This window comes from Natrix helvetica (assembly GCF_964273705.1).
Source record: "Natrix helvetica genome assembly, chromosome: 1".
Lineage (NCBI taxonomy): Eukaryota > Metazoa > Chordata > Lepidosauria > Squamata > Natricidae > Natrix > Natrix helvetica.
The window spans coordinates 42013332-42038166 of NC_138548.1; the positions used below are offsets into that span (position 1 = coordinate 42013332).

Here is a 24835-nt window from a genome sequence, read left to right on the forward strand (position 1 = left end):
TTCCGAATGCAGGTAGTCCTCGACTTACAACAGTTCATTTAGTGATTGTTCAAAGTTACAATGGCACTGAAAAAAGTGACCTATGACTGTTTTTCACATTTAACAGCTGTTGTAGCATCCTGATGGACATGTGATCAAAATTCAGATGCTTGGCAACTGACTCATACTTATGATGGCTATATTGCCCTGGGGTCATGTGATCCCCTTTTGCGACCTTCTGACAAGCAAACTCAATGAGAAAGCCAGAATTACTTAACACCCATGTTACTAACTTAACAACTGAAGTGATTCAGTTAACAATTGTGGTAAAAGGGTTGTAAAGTTTTGGTTTAATTATGGTCATAAGTCTATCTATATTATCTCCACCAAAGCCAGACAAATAAATTGAAAGAAAGGATAGAAAGTGTTCTCATCAAAGAACCTCTTGAGCCTCTAGAACAGAAGGGACATCCACTCTCTTGTTTTCTCCAATATGGTCTCTTCTTAATTAATAGATTGGTCAATAATAAGGTTCTACATTTAGGCAAGAAAAACAAAATGCACAGGTATAGTATAGGTGGTACCTTGCGCAATAGTAGTAACTGTGAAAGGGATCTTGGAGTCCTAGTGGACAACCATTTAAATATGAGCCAGGAGTGTGCAGCAGCTGCCAAAAAAGCCAACACAGTTCTAGGCTGCATAAACAGAGGGATAGAATCAAGATCACGTGAAGTGTTAATACCACTTTATAATGCCTTGGTAAGGCCACACTTGGAATACTGCATTCAGTTTTGGTCGCCACGATGTAGAAAAAATGTGGAGACTCTAGAAAGAGTGCAGAGAAGAGCAACAAAGATGATTAGGGGACTGGAGGCTAAAACATATGAAGAACGGTTGCGTGAACTGGGTATGTCTAGTTTAATGAAAAGGAGGACTGGGGGAGACATGATAGCAGTGTTCCAATATCTCAGGGGTTGCCACAAAGAAGAGGGAGTCAAACTATTCTCCAAGGCACCTGAGTGTAGAACAAGAAGCAATGGGTGGAAACTAATCAAGGAGAGAAGCAACTTAGAACTGAGGAGAAACTTCCTGACAGTTAGAACAATTAATCAGTGGAACAGCTTGCCTCCAGAAGTTGTGAATGCCCCAACACTGGAAGTCTTTAAGAAGATGTTGGATAGCCATTTGTCTGAAACGATATAGGATTTCCTGCCTAGGCAGGGGGTTGGACTAGAAGACCTCCAAGGTCCCTTCCAACTCTGCTATTGTATTGTATTGTAATGGATCCTTAAATCTAGTGATCCGGTCAACCCCACTAAAACCACAAATACCAGGAAGGAAAAGTATGCTGCTTCCATATTGAGTCATCACTTCAATATACATTGAGCTCAAGAAATCAAAATACAAATTTCAACTTTTGGTCAACTTCCTCCATGTACAGAATCAATAAGAGGTGGTATCTTAGTGGTCAGAACATCAGAATGAATGTTGATTTAACATACCCATGAGAAATTGGGCAAACCCTACCTGTTCATTTTAGTTCCTAATCTGAAAAATGGGAGACAATGAAAGAAATGTATTGAGGAAGACCATTTGTACAAGGAACTGTGGTCAAGAAAGTATGCGCCGAGGAGAAGGATGATGGGGCAAAGCAGTCACCGTGTATACTGTTTCTAATAAAGTGTATACAGAGAATTTTAGAATTTCACAGACCTTTCCCTCCTTCCGTCTCTTAGTTCTTATCTCTGCCTGGCACAAACAGGATTTTCTTATCTTGAAAAAGATATCATGCTGATTTGTTGCAGTTGTATTTCTCTGGGCAGTTTACATTAATAGAAAAATGCGGTTTCACAAACCAATAGTTTATAAAATAACCAAGAGATCCACCAGTTAAACCAAAACGTTGAACCTAACAGGTATGCTAAAGTTGTTGGAATGGTAATGTTGGAATGAAACTAAAACATATAAAGAACGGTTGCAGGAACTGAATGAAAAGAACTAGGACTGACATGATAGCAGTGTTCCAATATCTAAGGCAGGGGTGTCCAAACTTGGGAACTTTAAGACTTGTGGACTTCAACTCCCAGAATTCCCCAGCCAGCATGTTGGCTGGGGAATTCTGGGAGTTGAAGTCCACAAGTCTTAAAGTTCCCAAGTTTGGACACCCCTGATCTAAGGGGTTGCCACAAAGAAGTGGGGGTCAACCCATTCTCCAAAGCATCTGAAGACAGGAGAAGCTATGGATGGAAACTAATTAAGGAGAAAAGCAACCTAGAACTAAGAAGAAATTTCCTGACAGAACAATTAATCAGTGGAAGGACTTGCCTCCAGAAGTTATGAATGCTCCAACACTGGAAGTTTTAAAGAAGAGATTAGGCAACTAAATGGTATAGGGTTTCCTGAGCAGTGGAACAGCAGGTTTCCTGAGCAGGGGGATGGTCTAGAACAGTGTTTTTCAACCTTGGTCCCTTTAAGAATTGTGTACTTCAACTCCCAGAATTCCCTAGCCAGTATGTGCTGGCTAGGGAATTCTGGGAGTTGAAGTACACAGCTCTTAAAGGGACCAAGGTTGAAAAACACTGGTCTAGAAGACATCCAAGGTCCCTTCCAACTCTGTTATTTTGTTACACGTAAGGCTGAATAGGTTTCAAATGATATGCAAAGTGCTGATTAATTGGGGAAAGGGGAGGAACAGCCCTTTTGAAGGTGCCTGGTTCTAATCCAGTTTCTGGCAACTGAAATTCTCTCCTTCTAAAAGTTAAGCTGGCCTGCTTTGTAGGAGGGCTGTTACAGATAGTTGAAATAACCGCCATTAATTTCTCTTACTATCCTAAGTGATTAGTGGGATTCCTATCTGAAATTTCTTTGAAAATAGTATTTTGTTTAGGGATTAGGGCTTTTTTGCCCTGCCTATAGACTCGCATAAAGTGCCACTAAATTTTTGAGCAGAGAGGGTGACAAATTTTGAGGAGAAGGAACAAGACGCGGTTGGGAAGCCGGAAATCCATCCGGGTAACTTATTAGGGGACTTGCTCTGGATTCTTCTGAAAGAGAAAACGGACGGGCGAGCGAAAAGGCGGGAAGTCGCGCGTCTCTGTGGAAGAGTCTGCTTCAAACGGTGCGCTTCCTCATCTACTCACAAGGTGGAGTGACAAGCGGGCCCATCCGCCTTCTTTGCGTCTCTCCCTCTCTCCCCCCACTCCTCCTTTAGTCTCTCTACACGAGAAAGAGACTGCGATTTCATCCCTGAAAAAGGGCTAGTAAGTTACTGTGCTAGATTGGGGAAAGGAAAAAAAAACATCACCACCAGACTCGCCGCCTCCCTACTCCGCGCAGTCCCTTCATAGAGTAAGGAGCCTATGGCTGTCTCCTTTACCCCCGTTTCCTTCTGCTCCAGCTAGCGTGGGGCTATGACCGGTAATGAGCCAGTGGTGAAATTCAAATGTTTTTACTACAGGTTTTGTGGGCGTGGCTTGGTGGGCGTGGCAAGGGAAGGATACTGCAAAATCTCAATTCCCTCCTCACTCTGGGACCAGCCAAAGGTGATATTTACCAGTTCTCCGAACTATTCAAAATTTCTCCAGAACCTGCTGGCTTTCACCCCACTGATGAGTTCCTTAATCCACGAATTTGTGGAGCGTCCCCACGCCTCTGCTTCAACAGAACTGACCAGCCTAGTCTTATCCCAACACGGCGCCCTCCAACCACGTTAGCTGTCACCTCAGTCCTTTGTCAGCGCAGCTACTAATTTGTCTTAGGGACAATGGGAGGGTGTAATCCAGCATGGCGGGTATGCGCCGGCTGGAGACACCAGCTTGCCCTGAGCCGAAAGGTGCGGGGGCAGAGTTTTTTCGCGGAGGGCGGGCTGGCGAAGCTGTATTTTGAACCCTGGGTTCAGGTTGCCAGGCTTTTGCTGCGGCAGCGGCAACGCCCACAATCTTGGAAAGCGGAAAAAAGGGAGCGGTGCGTGTCTCCCTTCTAAGTCAGGCTGAAGTCAAGGCGCCACAAAACTTGTAGTGGACCGGCAAAATAAACTCTGGCGGTGGCGGGAAGTCCTCCGTCGAACGGCTAGGGTTTCAGCTAGATAATAGATAATATCCGGATTCTCGCAGAGGCTTTTAAGGCGCTTTTAAAAAACGCTCTTACGCCCAACAGCCTTAAACAACTTTCGCTCTCTGTCCAACTTCATTCTTCATTCAAAAAGAGGCATTTCAGGGACGGTTGACTCGGAGGGAAGTACATGTTCATTGGCTTAAGCTCCATTGGCCTCGATTCTGGCTAAAATACGGTTGGGTTGGAAATAACTATGTGCAATTTGAAGAGACCCTCGAGGCCTTTAGTTCCCCTGTAAGATGCGTTCCTAGCTTTCAGTTTCTGTAAAGGTAGATACTTTTGATTTAAGCTTGGTGTTTCAATCTAATATATCTAATGTAACATATTCAGAGTTAGAGGGGTCTGTGTGTGTGTGTGTGTGTGTGTGTGTTGCTAAAAAAAACTACGCCGCTTAATTCTTGCTTTCCAGGTTTTCTCCCTTAAGTGCCACCGTGATTCATTCTACCTTTCTCTCAAATGTTGGTTTGCGATTGGATCCTAATCATGTCTACCCGGAAGGAAGCCGCGGCCGGTAGTGATTCCAGTGTCATTGCTACTTCACCGCTCCCAAAGATAACACTACTCGGTGTGTGCAAAGCAAGGAGCGCATTGACATGCTCAGCTTGAACTTTTGCTGAGTTGCATCCGCACGCTGCTGCACTGGGGTGGGGTCGGGTGAGGTGGGGGTGGGGGATGGAACGGGAAGACACATCCCTCCTTGTTTTCAAAGTTATCAATATCCTTTGAGTGCTTGCCGCGGGGAGGCGGTGAATCGCTGGCCTTGAAACCTTTGCCAAGATTTTACTGTCATTTCCACGACTTGCAGGCAGCTGCTTCGAAAGCCTGCCGGGGACTTCCTCCTCGTTTGCAACTTATCGCTGTCCCGGAGGAAGATAAAGGAAAAGAAAAGGAAAAGAAAAAAAGAAAAGAGCAGGGAGGAAAAAAATATGTAAGAATTTGAGACAAAGCAGCCAAACAATTACAAATAAAATACAGATTTTTAGGCCAGGGCGCTCTCCTGGTGATTGGCGGCTTGAAAGATAGGCCGAGGGAGGGGAGAAAACAGGGACATTTATTAATATATATATGCCCACCTCCTGCTGCCCTGGGAAGGACGCACCGCGTCTTCCTAGCTTATCCGCTGTCACCGATTGTGAGCAGGGATACCGAGGGGGGAGGGGCAAAACCACGGGCCAGCTGCAGAGGGAGGCGGGGTGGAGGGATAGGTCAAGGTTAGCGAGAGACGGCTATTGATCTGACTTTAAACGCAAGACGCGGAGCGCAACGAGACCAAAGGGGGAGCTGTGAGACAAGACATTAACAGCTTTCGCTTGTGCTAATGATCGCAAGTGCCAGACTGGGGAGAGACGGAGGGAAAGAAGAGGCGGAGAAATCACTTTGGAATTCTCCGTTTCCGCCTTCTGCCCCCCACCCTCATTTCGACCCTCCCTACCCCCCTTCTGGAGCTCATTCCAGGAGAAGAAGAAAAAACTCAAATCGCCCCCTCCGTGTTTGTGACCAGCCTTCGCCATCCCGGCGCTCTCCGGGGGTGTATGGGGGTTGTCTCCCCATTGGGTTGGTGTGATGGGGTTGTTGCATGCCCCTTCTGAAAGGCACAGAGGTGGGAAAGATTGGCCTCTCCGATTCTCAGAAGTAGCGGGGACAAGTTTGTGTGCGTGTGTTTTCCAATCATTTCTTTGTCGTCCTGGTTTTGAATGCTCCCTGCCTGACGGTATTTTAGTCAAGAGAGGGACGGCCAAGTTATTCTCTGATGAGCCCCGCCAAACGTGTTTCACCCCCTCTTTCTTTTCCTTTGAAATTTCCTAGTAGGACTAGCCAAAAACATTCAAGGTGGACTTCGATCGCCACCTTTTTAGTTATATGGTCCGGGGGAAAAATAGGATAAAGATTTAATTTACTTCTTGAGTTTAGCCCATGGGACGCATTCGCTGGACCACACTCATCTTAGCCCCGCACGAAGAGTTGCTACCCTTGCCTAAGAATTCGGAATCGCCTTTCATATTAGTTAATTGTGACAATTCTTTCTTTTTATAAACGCCGCTTATTCCAAGCTGAGCTCCAAACCCGCTTCTTTATTCGCTGCGTTTTATGGGGATGGCGATACATCATAAGAGTATTTTTAACTTCACGTTTCTATAACTATGAGTAATTAGAACCTTGAGAAGCCCGAGAACGTCACTTCTCAGACATTACGCCCCAAGTTTAAAGAAGGGGAGATTTGGAAGGAAACGTGTAGGAGTCTAGTTTAGGCACGGTGGTGTCCACATAAGACCCATTAATGCGCTGAAAGGTTGGCGAGGAGGAGTATTTCTCTTTTTGTCGAACTGATCCCAAGTAGAACAGGAGAAGAAAGGATTATTTTAATCTGACCCTAAGAAGTTTATGACCGGATCCTATGCATAATGTATTCAGCAGAAAGCGCAGAAGTGAATTTTACGGAGTAGGTGAAAATTAGTATGTAAACACTTAAAACAAGTAAGTGTTAAAATAAGTAAGTAAATATAAACAAATAGGATGCTCACTCTTAAGAGATGCATTCGGCTTATCACGAATATCTCAGGCTCAAGAAGAAAGGTAAACGCACAGTCGCTGGAAAATATGTTGTGTCAGTTAAAGAAATAAAATTCTCGGCGAAGTTTTGATGGAAAGTCTGCCCGAGGAAATTATCCACGAGTGGAACTTCATAGCCAAGTGGCTTCCTAGGGATTTTATTTCCCGAGTTTTGCCGCGTTTTCTGTCACCCCCCCCCCCCCCCCGATTAAGTGCTGGGAAACTACCTTGAGTCTTCCCACCCCGAAGTCTGGCGCCAAATGGGACTGGCACGTTTTAAACCTTCTTGGTGAACAGGAATCAATGGGAGGGAGGACATGAGATCTATTTTTTTAAAATTATGCATGGGGGGGGGGGGAGCAGTAAGAATCACTGGTGCTCCTTCAAAAGCCTTCAGGCTCTTCAACTCCTTCAGCCCCACATCCAGCAGCGGATTTACTCGGATCAAGCTCGAGTAAAAGCTGCAAAGGAGCGAGAGGGCGCGGACTGGAAAAAGCGGGCTTGCAGTAGCTGGCCCTACTCGCAAAACCGTTGAGCGGTAGGCCGAGGAAGGTTGGCCGAGCGCCAGCCAGGTCGACTTAAGCGCCGGGGCACCACCACCACCCCGCCGCCTCTTGCACCGGGGATGGCTGCCCGTTGGGAAGAAGTCTAAGGGACTGACATCGCCATCCGTGGCACCATTAAAAGGAGCAGTGATGGCGGCGGTGGTGGGAGCTTAAGTTAAAGGTAGGGCGAGGAGAGCGGAATCTGGAGAAGTTGTGTTTGGACGTCAGATTTCAGAGAAAGTTAGACGGGTGGGTAGATAAGTCAGGCAACACATATAAGAGGGAGCAGAAACGCCTACTTACGACCAACAAAAACCGGAGTTAGGGAAGCTAAATAGATACCTCAGTCCTATTCAGCATTACCCGAATAAAGGGTGGCTTAATCCTAAACATTGCTGGGGCAAGAACTTTTCAAATTCCACGGCCTGCAGTGGAAAAATTAACTATAGAAACGTATACCTGCGTTCTGTTCAGGAATAAGTCGAATTGAATTGAGTAAGACAAAGAAGGCAGGCAGGCAGGCAGGCAGGTGGCTGGCTCCCTCCTATAGCCTTTGGATATGCTTAAATCTCTCTCGGAAATGCAGGAGAGTTATCAGCATGGGATGGTTGTGTTCCCTTAGCTTATTAACTAAATAGCTTGATTCACACGTTCTCCTAATCCGTACTTATCTAGTTGTGGTTTAGAGTGACGTCGAGCCCAGCTTCATGATTTAACTCGTGGCTATGGAGTTATGAACCACAACTCGAAGCGATACTGAATCTGGCCAACATGTGAATGAAGTTCAATCGGATCTCTCTCTCTCTTCCCCCACCCCCAGCTGTCTGTTAAGGCTGATCCACGTGCGCGTAGCTAATGGCCGTCTTCCTAGCGTTCTCACCCATACTGGTGAATGGGTGGAGTGCGGAATCTTAAAACTGCCTGGAAGGGATAATTTTTCTTCCAACAGTAGCTCCAAGTTAGAAAGAAACATCATTTTTCGCTTCAGCTGTCCCAGATCAAACTCAGGCTGGAGTCCACCACAAGTTGGCTTAAATCTAGTGCTGAATATAGCCAAGAGGAAATAACTTCCCAGGTGAGGGCGAAAGAAAGAAGCCTTGTTTGTTCTTAGTTGTTTGGGAGGGAGGGGGGGATGGTGATGGTAACAGTCAAAAGTGTCAGGTAAGATCACCTGAGGAAAAATAGATTTGACTGCTGCCTTTTTGGTATATGGCACCTTAACCCCTTTATGCCGTCTTCTAGAGCGAGTTCAGGGGTTTCGTTGCTTCAGCCCGCCATCCACAACTTCCGTGAGCGCAGTTAGTCACAACTTCTCGCAGCGATCTTGGCCTGTTTTCAAGCGCCTTGAACGGCAGCAGCTTAGCTCCATGAAGACGCTCGCAAGGCGTGCTGGGTGACAGGACCAGGGCGGGTGGGCTGCATTTTTTTTAGAGGAGCCAATGAAATCGCGCGAGCTCGGAGATGGCGGGATCCCTTGCACGGGCTGCACTTCGCGACACTTCCGCGGCCCCCCAGGGGCTTTCCTGTTGAGTAGTAGGCCACTGAGTAACACTCCCAGGAATCCTTATGGGAGAGTGGGCCATATTTGCTCCAGGGGCGACTGCTGTTATGTCTTGTTTAATCAGGATTGAAAGGCTGCATCTAGCAGTCAACTATATTTACTTAGTGACTTCTCCGTTCAGACGATTATTCGGGCTAACGGGTGAGTCACTCTGGAGTAACCCAAGAACGTGGGCAAAATTGCGAGCTGGGCTACAGTCAAGTCATAGGTACCTTAAATCCCGCTTCATAATTCAAGGGAAAACACGAACTGTAACAAGTGGAGTTTCGGTCACTTTTGACACAGAGAGGAAACGGGGGGGGGGGGGGAGCATAGCGCCAGAATGGAGCTTGGGATGTACAGGTCTTACTCTGAATATACTTTCTGGCGTTTGCGCTTAGCTGCGTTTGATGACACCAGCTGGCTTGGCAGTCCAGCCCAGAATGGGGGGCTCGGCTCAGAGGGAGGCATGACGCCCTCGGGGAATCAAGGAGCCATGTGCCCTATCACACACACCCCAAGTTCACTCCCATGCTGTGGAAAGGAAGCAATCTTTTTGACCAGGCAGCTCTGGTACCTTTATCTCCGAACCTCTGAATAGCAGGAATCTTTGAAAACTGCTTTATTTGCAGACACCTGGTGAATGCCGGCTCCTTGATCAAAGCTGGAATGTTTCCATTAAGGGGAGGGGGGCGCTCTGGAAGACACCCATTAGCCTGAGCGACCGTCTGCACTGAAGGTTAAGGTAGAATCCCGGGCCTACAGGCTAGACGAGGAAGTTGAAGGCGATGGCAAGGCGCGTCTGTCCCGCTGCCAAGAAACTACCCAGCTCTGGCTATGGAAGCGCCAGAAGTCGGGTTCGGGAGGAGGGAGGGAGTCTCCCTTTGGCTTTAACCTGGCTTGTTTAGCCCGCTTGCTTAGGTCAACGCCACTTCCAGTCTGGACTGGCAGAGCCCCGGGAGTCTACAGGAATCCTTCTTCGCGCAAAGTGGTGAGACGCCTGGGAGAAAGTGAGAGCAGGGCGTGCGTGTGCGTGTCTCCCTCCGCAATCGCGATTCACATTGAGAAGGGGGTGGGAGAGAAATATCTCTTTTCCCACGCAGATATTTGTGTTATTGTAAAAACTGTTGGAAATAACACAGCGAAGGTGTTCTGAGCAGAGTCGGGCTGCTGCTGCTGCCGCCGCCGCCGCCGCCGCCAGTCTGCGTGCAGGGAAGAGAGCGAGGGAGCGTGTAGTTGAAAAGGGGGAAGTGAATGAATCTCTTTGAGGCCAAGATCCAGCCGCCTGGAAGCTCTCCGAGCAGGTGGATCGAGCAAAACACAGGATGGATCCCGCGGACCTCGGGCGCTCGCTGCAAGCCTCATTCCGGCTGCTTCTCCGGGTTGAGCCGATCGTAGCCACTTCCAACTCTTTCCTTCCCCTTTGCTTTTCCGGAGCCAGCCTGCTTGGTTCGACTAATCCCTTTACCTACACCCTGCTTCCCCCGGGAGACGGCCGTCCCATTTGGGCCTCCTGCCAGCGGGCGGCGGCGGCAGCAGCAGCGAAGATGGTCCGGTTCCTTGTCACCTCCTCCCTCTTCCTAAGACCTGCGAGACCTTTGCGGCTTCTTTTTCGTAACTGGAGCGGGGACGGTTTTTTTTTGGGGAAAAAAAAGACATCTCCTTCCGTCTACTGGATTTTACTCCCCCCTTTTTCATTTCCCCTCTGAATCTCGTTTTGGCTGTGGCTCTGCAGAAGGCAACCTTGGCTAAGCAGTGGGAGCCGCGCGTGTGCTGGGAGTGTGTTTGAGGGTGGTTTTCCCCCCCTTCTTGTTCTCTTGCAGGGTACAATGTTAAAAAGCCACCGCTAGTCGCCCCCAGTGCTCCTACTCTCTAGGTCTTTTTTGTCTCTAGTGCAGATTAAACGTCACGTCCGCACTTGAACTTGAATTTTATCCCATTGTACGGAGGCAGACCCAGCCATAGAGAGATTGAGCGCTCCCAGGGAACCAGGACTCCGCCATCTTCACATTGCAATATATCTCCTAGTAATAGCCAGCACTCACCCAGAAGCACTGGGGGGCTTCTTTCCTATCAAGACCTTGTGCCAAGCGAGGGGAGGGGGAAAAAAAGCACTGGTAAAAGTGGTGCGAGCAAAGCAAAGCAAAAAAAAAAACCAAAAAAAAAAAAAACCAACCTCAAACAGTAGCACTTGAACTGGCAAAGAGGAGACACAGTTTGGGCTATCCCTTTAAAAAAAAGCAAAGCAAAAAAGAATTCTAACTCAGCAAGGGTATTTTTGTTGCATTTTTCTCTGCGTGTGGGCAAATACCAATTTTTCTACTTTTGTGCGAGCGTGTATGAATATAATTACATTTTCATTTCTTTTTTTTTCTTTTTTTAAAGAAAACCCTCCTGATGGAAGAAGTGCACTTTGCTTTTTCCCCCCCTTCTTTTTCTTCTAACCACTCTGGAAAAATAAATGTCAGCGCTTGGTGAAGTTCAAGAAAAGATCTGGAAGCTGTGGAAAAGGAAAACAAAAACCAAACAACCCAAAAGACAGTTGTCTTATGAAAATAAAAGCCAAGCCTCCCCCACTTCATGTATGATGTTTGTTTAATTGGACGAAGAACCTCATCCTGAGAACGTCAAGGGGGGAAAAGTGCTTCTCTCTTTCGAGTTTTTTATTTTCTTTTTAAAAGAAGAAATCCGTCAAGAAGAGCATAGAAGAAGAAGAGGAGGAGGAAGACGACCGCTCCCCCCCTCCGCTCCCCCTTACCTAAGTCCAGCTCTCCGGGCGATGACCGTGTAAATGCCAGGGCAATGTCCCGTCGCAAGCAGGGGAACCCGCAGCACTTATCACAAAGGGAAATTATCACGCGTAAGTTGTGCCTCGCGAGGAACCGACTCGGAAAGCGGAACGTATGTGGGGAGAAGCGAAAGGGGTGTGGGGGGGCTCGAACCTGGACGCGATTTGGGCGCCTTGCGCGAAACTGGATAGTGAGGATTTCAGGGGTGCCGGTGGGTGGGAGAAAGTAGGGGGCTTGGAGTGTTAGGAGAGAAGGAAAGAGAATCTGGCCGCGGAGAGGATGCCTGGCAGGCTAAGGGGGGACGCGTATGTGTGCTGTTGGTGTTGGGGGGAGAACGGAGCGAAAGAGGTGTGTATGCCGGGTGCCGAGCGAGGAGGGAGAGAAAGTTTGTAGAATTTGTAGGCAGCCGGGAGGAAGAAGGCCGAGGAGCCGGCCGAGAGGGGGGAAGAGAACCGGGGATGGCGGGGAAGGAGTGAGGGGTGAACTACAGGAGCTTGAAAGGAGAGGCGAGGTGGGTCCAAAGTTGGCCGCGAGTGAAAGGCAGCGGCTGCCGGGGAAGGGGAAGGTGGCTGGAGCGCGGCAGGGAGAGCCCGTAATGAGAACCACATGCAGGGGACGTTTGGGCCGGGGATGAAGCGGCGAGGCCGGCGTGGGGAGCTGGGAGAGGGGGAGGCGGAGGAGGAGCGTGGCAGGCGAGGTAGGGGGGGGGAGATCCAGTGATTGGGGCTGCTTCGCCCCCCCATTAGGGAAGCCCCGCTCGGTAATGGGAGATAGCACCGGACTTGGGGGGGGGGGAGGGATGGCGGCGACGGACAGGTAGTCAGGCAGGCTCGAAGCCTTTGGATCGACTTCTCCCTCGACGAGGTCCGGCAGCCCGGCACAAAGCGTAGGGTGGTTTTGCATACGATGGGCGTGTGGCGAGAGCCCAGGCGAAGACGGGGGATTGGGGGGGGGAAGGCAGATGTATGTGTGCGAGGGGGGGGAGTGTGGGAATTTTTTTTGGTGGGACCTCGCAAAGTAATGGAAGCACCATTTTGCAAATCGCAGCGCGCGCCAGCAGCAAGCTAGAGAAGTCCAGTGAAAAGCGCGCCACTTTCTAATCCTGCAAGAGAGCAAGGTGCTGCTGAGATACCAATGTGGTCCAAAATAGTTCAAGCAGATGGGGATGGAATGGGGGGGGAGGGGGGGAAGAGATGTAGAATGAGATACTCCACACGTCGGAGGCAAGAATGGAGGGTGGGGATCCCGGACTTGGTTGTCTGGAGTCGTGGGGGGTCGAGCTAAAGGGTCAGCGTCCCTCGGTTTCAGCATCTTGTTGCAAAACCTACGGGGCTGTAAAATAAAAATAAAAAGACAGCAACAACCAACCTTTTATTTTGCAGTTCTCCATCTTTCTTTGCTGTCCCGAATACTTTGAAATGCAATAGACACCAAATACTGTTAAAAGTGGCTTGAGGATTTGCAAAGCAGCATTGCTTTTTTCCTGCTTTCTCGCTTTGCTTTTTAAAAACAACAACAGCTAGGTGCAACATAAAGTAGCTGCCCGAAAAGGAGATAGACCTGGAGTCGTATTCCGGGAGGGGGAGGGAATATAGATAGGATATTGCAGAGAAGAAAACGGAGCGAAATCAGAACCGAGAGAAATGCAAACAGACGCTGCAAGGAACAGCTCCTTTGCACGCCCGGGCTGCTGCAAGAGCCGCAGCTCTCGGGGAGCTGGGCGAAGCAATGGAAAGAGGCGCGCGCCTGGGCGAGACCCGGAGAGAGGGCTGAGCTGAAGAGACAGTTGGGGGGGGAGGGGAGCCAGGAAAGAATATAATATGTATGTTAGATTTCTCCAAATTTAAATGAACATAAATGCATACACGGCCCTGCGCCTACTTCCCCCCCCCACCCCCCGAGAGTCTAGGACTAGCAGCCATCTGCCAGCAGCATTTGGTGACAGCGGTCGCTCTCGGTCTTTCCTTTGTTACAGCTGATAAAAATGTTATTTGCGAGAATACATCGGAATTATATTGATTGGAGAACGAAGGCGCTCGACCCGGGATGGCATTTGGCTCGTGAATGTTGTTTTTCTCCTCCCCCCCTCCCCCAACTACTTCATTTCCCCCCTCCCCCCATTCTTGCACCCCCCCCCCCTTTTTACTACTCAGCTGCAGCAGCACCGAGGAAGATACGGCGTTTAAGTTGATTTTGAGCGGGCAGTGGATGGCTGGGCTTTAAAGTGGATTTAAAACCCAAACTCAGGCAAAACCTGCCATGCCTTTCGAGCAAACTGTTTATTTTTTTCTGAAGAAAAACCCTAGCCAGCTTATGAAATTCTCAAAAGGGAAGGAAGGAGGATTCCTCTTCTTTTTGTTTACAAATTGGCAGGTGGACTTTCATTTTTGAAAGTAAAGAGGGTGTTGTGTTTGTGTGGGGGAGAAAAAGATAAAGACAGTCACAGATATTGGTACTAGGAGAAGCAACAGACACAGTGCACACATTTTGGGAAGAAATTAGAATCTGGCTTGATTTGGGAATTTCACTTTCTCTCCTATGAGAACCAACCATCATTACTTTTGAGGTTGATAGCAAGGTTTGCTGGAAAGATTCTCCCAAATGTCTCTGTGCTTGTGGCTTAAGGTTTACAATGGTGCTAAAAAAGTCTTCAGGTACTTCCATTCTTTCTCAGATCTTCCATTCCACTTTTCAGGTGGACGGAGTTTACAAAGGGTCCTGAGGGAGGGCTTCTAGAATTAGGCTGTAGAAAGCAAAATCAGGAAGATAATCTTTTGTCATGGGCACAAATGATGTGTATATTTGAGTATGTGAGTAGAGGTGGGGAAGAAAGACAAAAATACCAAGAAAATGTCACTCTGTTTCAACTGTCAGAATTAAGAGAGAGAAGAGAGGGAGACAGGGAGGGAGGGAGAGAGAGAGAGAGAGTTTCACCAAGATCTGGTTGGAGCAATTTTCAGGAAGGTATTAATGAATTTTTAAATAATAGTCTGATTTTAAAAAAAGGAAAGAAAAAATATCAAGAAGTTGGACGGGAAGCACAAACAAGGACCAAATAAGTAAACAAATTCATATAAAATTCCCCTGTCTCTACCTGTATTTTTTTCTTCAATGAATATGAGGTGTTCTGAAAACTTCAAGTATATGAAAGAGGAAGGGTCAACCAGTTGGGCAACTGCCTTTTAAGGTGGATGGCTCTGTTAGGCAGGCATTTCTCTCTCTACCCCCTTTCATTGGAGTGCTTTAGATTTTAGTCTCTGGATGCTGAAATAAAGATTCTTACCTTGAATGGTGGGCAGGCAGAAAGGGAAATATTTATGGCCTGAGAGAAAAAAATATTTACTGACTGATCCTGTACAATTACTCAGAAGTAAGCACGGCTGATTTTAGTGCTGCTTAGCCTCAAGTAAGTATGTATAGGATTTTCAATCTTAAGGGAACAATCCAGATGCAGGTCAGGTCAGTTTTGTTGCTATCTTTCAGTGACAGCACTCTGACTTCATTGTTACGGTATTTTTAAATTTATTTATTTAGATAAATACCTCTGATTTCTCTGCATTCCTTCTTGATAAATGTATCTCACCTAATCTGTCAGTGATAGATTAATGAGTTGATGAAGGCAAAACTGTGGTTTGTTTTCTAGTGACGGATTAGTGGGAAAATAGAATGAATGAGTTGCATTTAATTTAGAAAATTAAAATGGATCCTGAGGAAAAAGCAGACATAAATGTTTTAGGATTTTTCTGTACTACATAATAACGTTAATTAGATTTTTTTACAACAGAATTTCTTGTTTAATAGACAGTAAGGTTTGAGCAACAGCACTACAGCTTTAAAATGAACTGATAAGCTAGAATGCAATCAAAGAAACCAACCATCAGAATAATTCTCATTGCAACATATAGCTGAACCTCCCCTAAGACAATCTCTTCAGGGTGGTGTTGTAGGATTGATAATAGAATCACATCCTTGCTTTGCATAAATAAATTTGCCAGATTTCTAGAATTCTTTTACTCAACAGGTGGCTTGCTGGTTTGCCTTTTTGGACCACGCTAATTTGAAAAAACATCACCATGGTCTCAGTAAAAAGAAAATATTTTAAAGTTTGTTTTCTTTACTGAAAGGATTTTTCTCATCCAGAAACAATTCAGGAATCTAAACAGACATCCAAGCTAAGAGATTGGTTAAACTCAGGAATTAGCTAGAAATAAATTTGTAGAGATGATTTCAATTTCTGAATAAAATAAGAGACTGTGATGTGTGTATGCAGCAGGTACTATACGCTTAATTTTATTGCTTCCTCCATTGTCCACATCTCTACTCTGAATTGTACTTCATAAGTTGTATAGGATATATTTTAGTCAAAATTGCAGACTGTAAAATATTTTATGAGACCTATTTTGGCTTTAAAACTCTATATCCCTTTTCTTTTGCTAATTTTTATACATTGCCTCGCATTCAGTCTGCCATCTATAGATGTCCTTTGAATGATGTAGTTTGTTTAGGAGAATAAATACACTGGGGAATAAGGAACAGTTTTACTTTTTGTTGATAGGCAAATACAGGGATTAATTTGTTAGGCTTATTTAAGCATCTTAGTAAACATGGAGATAAACATGCATAAGCAGAGTAGTTCATTGAAAGCCAGGTTATTGTGTGTCTCTTCTAGTTACATGGAAGTGTGAGCTGAACAAAGGCTGTTCCAAAAATGAATTTGGTCCAGGTAAAAGAGGCCAAAATTTTCATGTCATTGGCACTAGTTGGCACATTCAGCCTCCCTTATCAGAATGAAGTGGTTTGAAGCTTGTTCCATTAGTTTAACTCAACACATAACAAGGCTTTTCTTTTCCATTTTCTGTTGAGATCGCTCTGTACGCTCTTGTTTGTTATTACAAAATACTCTCCAAAATAAACTTTCCTAGTTTTTTCAGTTGAAGTCACATTGGTGGTGATCAGTGGCTTGCCTTGGCAGCTAGGGGGCGCTCATAGCCTGTCTGATAGAGATTTTGTTTCCCAGCATCTGTGAAGGCAAGGCAATAATAGAGAAGAGTCAGGTTTCCATCCCTGCCTACAAAATGTTTTAGGTGTAAAGTTGTGGTATTGATTTTCATGCTGAGATCTGTATAGTACAAGATGAGAGAGATTGCAAGTTAGATAAATCTATTTTCTAAGCAAATTATGACTGATTAAACAACTCTGGCAAGATGGATGTTTTTTAATTAAAATTAGCTTTTAAAAGTGTCTTTTACTGTTAGTAGCTTGTCATACTTTCTGAATTCCAAGTTGCTTGATTAACTAAAAGCAAGGAGTAAGTCCTTCACAGATTGAGCGTATGTGCTCATATATATTTATGCACAGCGAATAATTTGTCTTTTGTACACATTTTACATACTGAACATGGAATGGAATTATTTTTAAACAATAAAAAAGATCAGTGAGATTGAATTGTTTAGGAGAGATTGGCCTAACGGAGTAAGAATTACGGAGAGTGTACTTATGTCAATATGAACACATTTTCTGTGTAAAATCATATAGATACACATTGTGAGCCACATAAATACCCTGGCCAAACTACAAACTTATAAAAGCTGTATGTTTAATGGTGGGGAAAGGGGATTGTATGTCTACTCAGATTTCAGCTCAGTTTTGAGCAGATGTTCATGTCTATCAGTTCATTAGAACAATAGTAAACAAATTGATGTATACAAAGGTGAATGTTTAAGGAAACCAGATCTTGCAAGGAATGTACTAGTCCATGGTATAGTTACTTATAATTGATAACTGCAAACTGTTGGATTCATCTGGTACATATATTTTATTCAAGTTACTTTTAGAGAAACCATAGTTATCAAATGTATTTAAATACTCTGTGTAGTTTTATAGCGGCAAAACCTTTCAGCAACACCTTAATTATCATGGCTTTGAACGTTATGGAGACATGCAAGCTTATTTTCATTGGTTTACCTTTGTTAAAATAATAAAGATATAGAGGTTCATCATAAACAGCATAAATAGAGATCATCATAAACAACATAAAAAGTTACTTTGACAGCAGGTAAGTGCTGAATTGTGTGCTTGTGATTTCCCAGATTTCCTTGACCAGTTTTATAGGAATTAACATCTCTTGAATCCTTTCTTGCTGAAATTTATGCCGTATAATGAGTTATGAAAAGAGAATCCAGAGATACAGCTTTGCCAGAAGAAAGGCATTGAAGGTTTTGTAGAAGTTTGTTAGGATTGGGTTTTGTTAAGTCTTCTGCAAATTTTTCTCTCATCTCAGGGCACAATCTCTGGGTAGATATTCTCCATTGATGGTGCAGTGGGCTCTATTTGAACTTTCAAAGAGAAATAAATTAGGTCAGACAAAAGAGTAGAGCTGTCATTTACTATCCGAGAACCCTTCATTCTCAGCTAGACAGGGCCTGCAATTTATCTGATCATTTCTCCACTTCATTTAGTGTTCCCATCCAGTTTCTTGGAAGCATAGAGACAGCAGGCAGTTTATTGGACTAACTTGGAAATGAAGGGGTGAGAAGATCACTTCCCTGCCTAACATCCACTCACATCCCCAGAATACATGTAGGCTCTAGAAAGCTTCAAATTTTGTCCCTAACAACTTTCTTCAATCTTTGGACTTTAAAAACTTTTCACAGTAATAAAAGAAGGAAAATGGTAGTTGGTAATCGAAGTATCACCAATAATATTTCCACATTTGTGAAAATACTTGTTATGCCCAGCCTGTTCTTTTTATTTTGCTTCTGAATATTCTTTTTGCCTGCTTTTTTCATGTGTTCTACTCGGTGAATTTAGTTGAAGTTTTAAGAGCAGCGGATAAGATTAAGAACATCTGATTTAAAAAAAAATCACACAGATGCATTTTTACTAAGAAACTTAAAACTAAGTTTTCATCAGATTGTACCTTAAGGCTTCATTTGGGCTTGTGCGATTTAAGGATGCCCGAGAGATCATCCCCAAAACAGTTCTAATCTAGACAGTTAAAGAGGTAGGACACAATACATTTGCATTTGTGCAGTTTCAATTTATTTCAGAGTCTTTATGTTGAAAAATTATTTGGTTATATAATCCTGCAAAGCCTCGTTTGCCTTGTGCAGAACTCTAGGGCATTTAGCACAGTTCACAAGGTGGGTATATTGTTATGAATATAACTGCATAACGATCTAGGGGAAATGTGCTTAAACAGACTGGGCATTACTGATACGTAAGGAAATCTTTTAGCAGCTATTAGGATGATACTCTTCTCTTGTTTCTGCTTAATTAGTTTTATAAAATGCTCTTATAGAATCCTTTAGCATTCCCTGTTCATGTAGTATAATTCTCCACAGCGTTTGCATTAGTTCTGCTCTTCCATTATTTTGGAAAAGTACTATTTCAGTCAACTAAGTTTCAACTGTATATTGGGAATTTTGAATTTTTCTTGTTCTTCTGTAATACATCTACAGCATAGACAGGAGGATAAGCAGTGGTCTTGGACATAATGCAGGAATATAATTTTCTGGCAAAAGAGGTATTTGGGAGTTTTATTAATGGCATGACATCCATAGGAAATGGCTTGAGTGTTTTCTATAAATATATTTAGTTTTCCATTTGCAAAATTTTTGAATGCAGAATTTTTTTGGGGAAAGATCTACTGATTCGTTTGTTTTGTGAGTGCTTAAATGCTTGTTGGTAATTGTGTGTACTCATGGTACAGTAGGAAAGTATTGTAGGAATGTATGTGATTGTACACAGAGCATCACTTCTACTTCATTTCTTTTAATGCTTCTGAAATAATCTGATAAAATTTGTTGAATGACAGAACACCTAAAACCTCTGTGTAACTTGAAAAACAACACCAATAGAATTGGGTGTAAATAATGATGATGATTTACAATTCCCTTGGAAACTACCCCCACCTTTTGTGGTGGACGTTTGACAAAAAATGTCACCTGTTTTCAATCCACAGCAAAAATCACATTTATTAACTTTTTCTTACTTGTCGTCTATATATTGCTATAAATTTATAGTCTAGAAAGTCCGTTCTACTACAGCTAAAAATTATCTGGATGGATTCTCTTTCCCCATTCAGATATTTGGTTTTAACTAAAATAAATTTATTTACACGGGCACAAAGGAAGCTTTTTATCACAATCATATCATCTCAGTCCCTGATTTATCTGTGAAGATTTACAGCTTTTATGGTCTGTACAAGGACCTATGTATTTTAGCCTCTCAATTGCAATAAATCTTTTTTTCTTCTTTCTGCATCTTGAATAGCTAGTTCATTTAGCAAAATATACAGATATTTGTGTAGGCATTATTTAAATTAGAAAAGCAGAGTCATTTCTCAAGAAAGAAATTGAGAGAAGCAGATTAGGGTAACACCAAGTGTTCCAGAAGTTATAATATGACCTATTATTCTATACAGTTATAGCCAAAACTTCGCAAGTTTTTAAGTGGTCACTATGAGACCTTGCTGGAATAATTAAACTTGTGCTAAACAATTTTATTTTTTATTCTCCCCATCTCAAATCAAACTTGTGATAGGATTAACTTGTTCTCTTAAGCCAGAGGCAAGTTCTTCAAAAGGTGTTTAGAGAAGGGTTTAGAAACTCATAGCCGTGTAAGTGCCATTTGCGTCTTTTAATTCCAAATGAGCAATTCCAGGCAGTTTAAGCAATTCTTTAAAAATCCTGATTAATGCTGGTTCCTCCATAGTGATTGGAAATCATTCACATCTAGAGCTTGACCAGTTGTTTTGCAAAGCAGCCCAGTATAAATATGTGTATGTATGTACCTATCTCTGTCTACCAAGGCAGTCTCCTATCTTTGAGTCCTAAACAGAATTAGAACGGCTTGCTTTCAGTGGTCAAGACTGAAGGTCAAGCAGGTTATGGAAATCTTCCCAAAAGCTGCATTGTACTTAGACATGCCATTTTAAAAAGTGGATTTCAGATGTTTTATATTCTCATTTTCTCTGCCAGCTGGGAATACTTTTAAGAAGGTGGAATAGAAACTGTTCACGTTATATATGTATACCATTCATATTTGTAAAGCCTGCCAATCAACAAAGATGGGCAAATTACATCTATCTGCTTGGCCACATCTACATCTGAAACTTACCTGAATTGAAAGGATTGTTGTAGTCTAACTTAATTCACGTTGCATAAAATGCTTCTCAGTTGCAATTCTATAGTCATTTAGTAGGAATTCACATTGTTTTGTGGTGCTTGCTTCTGAGCAGAAATATACTCTTAGATCTCTTACAAGTAGATTTACAGGACTCTATGAGTTTGAGTTTGCTGAATTGCAAATTGTGGTTGTGATGAGCCATTTTGCACTATCTGATTAGTTTTGTTTTATTCACCATTCATATTGGTCTGTAGGAAACATCATTTCTCTTCTTTTCTTTTATGCTGATTTTATATGGAAACTAATATGAACTAATATGAAAAAAGTATAAGTTTTTCTTCTTAAGGGAAAATAAAATGTATAGCCTGTTACAATGACAAAGTTTAGATTGAGATGAATCTGGAAACAAAATTACAATAAGCGGATAATGTTTTCCCTGAATTGTCGATATTTATTTTAGCGTCTTCAGAATCTTCACTCAGTGATTGGTCCAGGTTTTTAATGTGCCACTGTGTAATTCTAATAGTGGTATGCCTATATGCCAAATAGCAATTTAAAAGAGGGTTTATGAGCAAAATCTCCAAGATGAAAGCAATTTCCTTGGTGGATGTCTGGCCATAGTTTTCAAGTACAAAGTTATTTTTTCCCCATGTTATCAAAATCCTCAAAATTCTGGTACAGGACCTGGGAAAACGCGTAAGTGCATAGAGTTCCTTTGAGGGGAAAAAATGGAGCCTGTTGGATATTCCTCTGAAATTAGGATTTCCCTGTAGAGTGGTGCAGCTGGCAAATGCTGCTTGATTCATCAATACATCATTACAAAGCGCAGCCAGATATAGTTAATCTACAGTCTGCTCATCTAGGTCTGCAGAGATTTACACCGTAACCAACATTACGGTACCTATGATGATTGCAGCACCTGCTTAACCTAAGCAGCACGTAGTATCAGCCCCATTTCTATTGGCTTCTGGCTTTGAGAAAGTTGTGATGTTGCACAGAACCTTGGTGCTCTTATCGGCAAGCATGGAGGAGAGTATTATCATTTGCCATTAGTTTTTAAAGAAGGTCAGAACAATGGATTCTTTTCAGAATTCCTAAAAATACATTATTTAGCTGCATCTTTTTTACTATAAAAAAGTAAGAATTTTTCTTTTCTTCACTATAGGTGATAAGGTTAGAAAAATAAGAATATTAAATGTTCAACTATTTCCCCTCTCCTTTAAATTTTTTACAGCTTTGCAAGGAAAAAAAAAGTATTTTGAAGCAGAATTTGATCTCAAGAGAGCTCTTTGCAAATTAAATTTCAAGAATAAAAATATGACCACACAAATGGGAGCACAGTTACATTGTGAGATAACTGACTGTTGCCTGATGACTGCATACAAGCAGAGTTGGTTTTGTTTTTGCACAATGTGTCAATTGGTACAGGAAGTCATCATCCGCCAAAAAGGGTCCTTCCTTTTGCTGTTTTCATGAAAAGTTTGGAGATTGTAAAAACAGGCAAATAGATTTAGCAAACATTTTTACTTGTAAGAGTAAACAGTGTGGCATGCATATTATATATGCAGCATTATTAACTTACTCACTGGCTATACCAATGCATTTAATTCAGCTATAAATCATAAAAAAAGAAGAAGAAAATCCCCTAGGCATAGCAGCTAGAAAGTTTGCATTTGCGTCTGATTGTTTCTTGATTCATATCCAATACCTCTCTTTTTATAGCGCTCCTAAACTGATTTCTTCCCCTTCTGCAAGCAAGACATGTATTAATGTGTAGTTCATTGTGTCTTCAATTGCCCAACGGTAAATATGTTAACATTACTGAAAGAAAAGGGTTAGTGGAGCTGGTTTGCAAACCCCTTGATGAAGAATGGAGTAACTATTAAGCCACTTAACTATGTATGCTTCAGTCAGATGGAATGAAAACCTTTTGATGCTACAATTGTGTTGGAAGAAAACACACACTTTGGAATGATAAGCAGTTAGTTTTGACAAGCTGGGTTATCCAGGTTTAATGAAGACAAGTCCTTTTAATTTAATAACACCTGGCCTGTTTGATTTTTAAATATATTCTACATCTTTGTTATAGTTTTAACATCTTGATTTTTTAAAAAAAATCTTAATTATAGAACATTATTATCCTAAGAGTGGGCATATGTAGGATCTCCAAATTTATAGAATTAAATTTAAGTTCAATTGAATTTAGTAACAGAAAATAGGTTTTGAATGTGTGCCTTGGTGGATATGTTCAATGAATGTGGTTGAAGGTTTGAATTGTTATTTTGGGTCAGAAAAGCTGTCTTAATTTCTTTTGTGTGTTTTTGTACAAGTGTACAAGTGTGCGTGTGTATGTGTGTTAAGAAGAATCAAGTGATTTTGCTCTCTCTTGCTAATGGATTTGTCAGAACCTAATGTTTATTGTCACTTTTGAATTCATGAATGTAGCCTGGAAGAGCTAAGGCAAACATAGTCTACAAGTGTAGAAAGTCTTATGCGTTACCATACTAGAGCATACCATGCTCACCTTGCATTATTGGCCTTGGCTGTTTTTTTTAATGGAAATTCCATTGAAGTTAATAACTGGGATTTTTTTAGGAGGGTTGTCTTGTGGATCATGCCCCTTCTGTGCTCAGTTGGGTGACGCAGTCCGAATTTACTGCTTTTGGATGAGATCATGAAAGTTTGAAACAAAAAACGGTTTACATCGCTCTATTTCTACACAAACCCATATAGAGCTGTGCTGCATTTGCTTTTTGCTTTTTTAAAAATGAATAAATGGCCAGTTTAAAAACAAATGTCACCATGTTTTCATTTATTTTATGCATGGAAAAACTTCCAAGTTCTCATCAAATTCTGATCACAGCTGTTCATATTTTTCTTGACTAATGTGCGTAATGTACATACACATATATACTGTGTGTGTCAGTGTATAAAATTATATACTTGATATTTTCTATATATTAGGTTTCATTAGATAGTAAGCTGCTTTTTAGGTTTCCTTTATTGTTTCACCAATATATTGATACTTAATAATGAGCTTTTTTAGTTCTGTAATGATTAGTTTATATTTATATTAGTTTCAAAATAGAATACTGTTCTAGGAGTTAAATTTTTAACCATTATTACTGAAGAAAGACCCCACCTACTCTGGAGTATATCAACATTACTTTTACCTGCTCCAGATAATTTAATCTGCAATAATACTGCAATCCTATACTTGGTTCCCTGGGAATAAGCCTCCTTAACTTGAGCAGAGCTTACTTGTACGTAGATATGTATAGTACTGCACTATTCCACTTATCAGCACAGCTTTCTGTCTGGGTTATTAAATTTAATCAGAATTAAAATGACTGTTTAAATAACTTCCATTGATTTCTTTGAAAACAGCAACGATAATTTGAGAAGGACTTTGCGAAAGGAGGAAACATAAAGCTGATTTTCTAAAATGTGATAGTTCCAGAGAATGAAAAATTACTCTGTGTGTGTGTACTGTGCACACCATTTACTTGGGTGAGAGTAAAGAGGAGAAGATTTAGATAAATGGAGACACACAGACTTACTAATCATGATGAGATGCTAATGAAACTCGCGTAGTACAGGATGTCAAGATAGCCAAATAAAATGGGAAAATTGATGACTTTAAGAATATTTGATTTCTAAATTGTTTTGCAAACTGGGAAAATTGATCTTTTTGAAAAATATATTCAATTCTATTTTAATTCTTAATAATAGACTTCTTTTTTAATAAAAAAAAATCAGCTACTGGCGGTGGAAGGAGATTTTGAAATTTCAACCAATATGAGGTCTGGAAGGCTGGTTACTTTGAATTTTTCTACTCCTTCCTCCCCTCTTGTTTGCTTTCCTTTTTTAATTTTTGTTTTTTTGAATAAGCAGTATCTCCTACATCATAAAGTTGAGAAGCTTGAAAACTCCTCTCCCATTCCATATTAAAACACATTCATAGTTAGCCTATTGTAATTTTAGCCACGTATCTCACTTTAGCAAGCAGGGGTGTTAAGGAAATGCCAAGACATGTTTTTTTAATTTTATCTATTTTCCGACTTCCATTCATTTTGCTCCTTATTTGTGCGTAGGTTCATTTCTGGCTCTTCCGATCCTTTTACCTTATCTTCCTTTGTGTGTGCGTGTTTTAATATTTTGACACTCTGCTCCCACCTAATAGGAATTCT

At 42.5% G+C, this 24835-nt stretch overlaps 1 protein-coding gene across 8 annotated transcripts in view; it reads left to right on the top strand.

The window, feature by feature from the left end:
* The first annotated feature begins 4920 nt into the window (after positions 1 to 4920).
* Positions 4921 to 24835, top strand: part of BCL11B (BCL11 transcription factor B) — a 183886-nt gene continuing 163971 nt past the window's right edge. For 4 of the 8 annotated variants that reach the window (XM_081950640.1, XM_081950641.1, XM_081950639.1 and 1 more), the window contains exon 1: positions 10254 to 11587. In XM_081950640.1, coding sequence (XP_081806766.1) covers positions 11530 to 11587 — 58 coding nt within the window. In that variant the 5' untranslated portion in view covers positions 10254 to 11529. Of the gene's footprint in view, positions 5021 to 8193; positions 8263 to 9675; positions 9757 to 10253; positions 11588 to 24835 lie in introns of those variants that run through there. The other 4 variants (XM_081950636.1, XM_081950637.1, XM_081950638.1 and 1 more) reach the window with 4 other exon arrangements.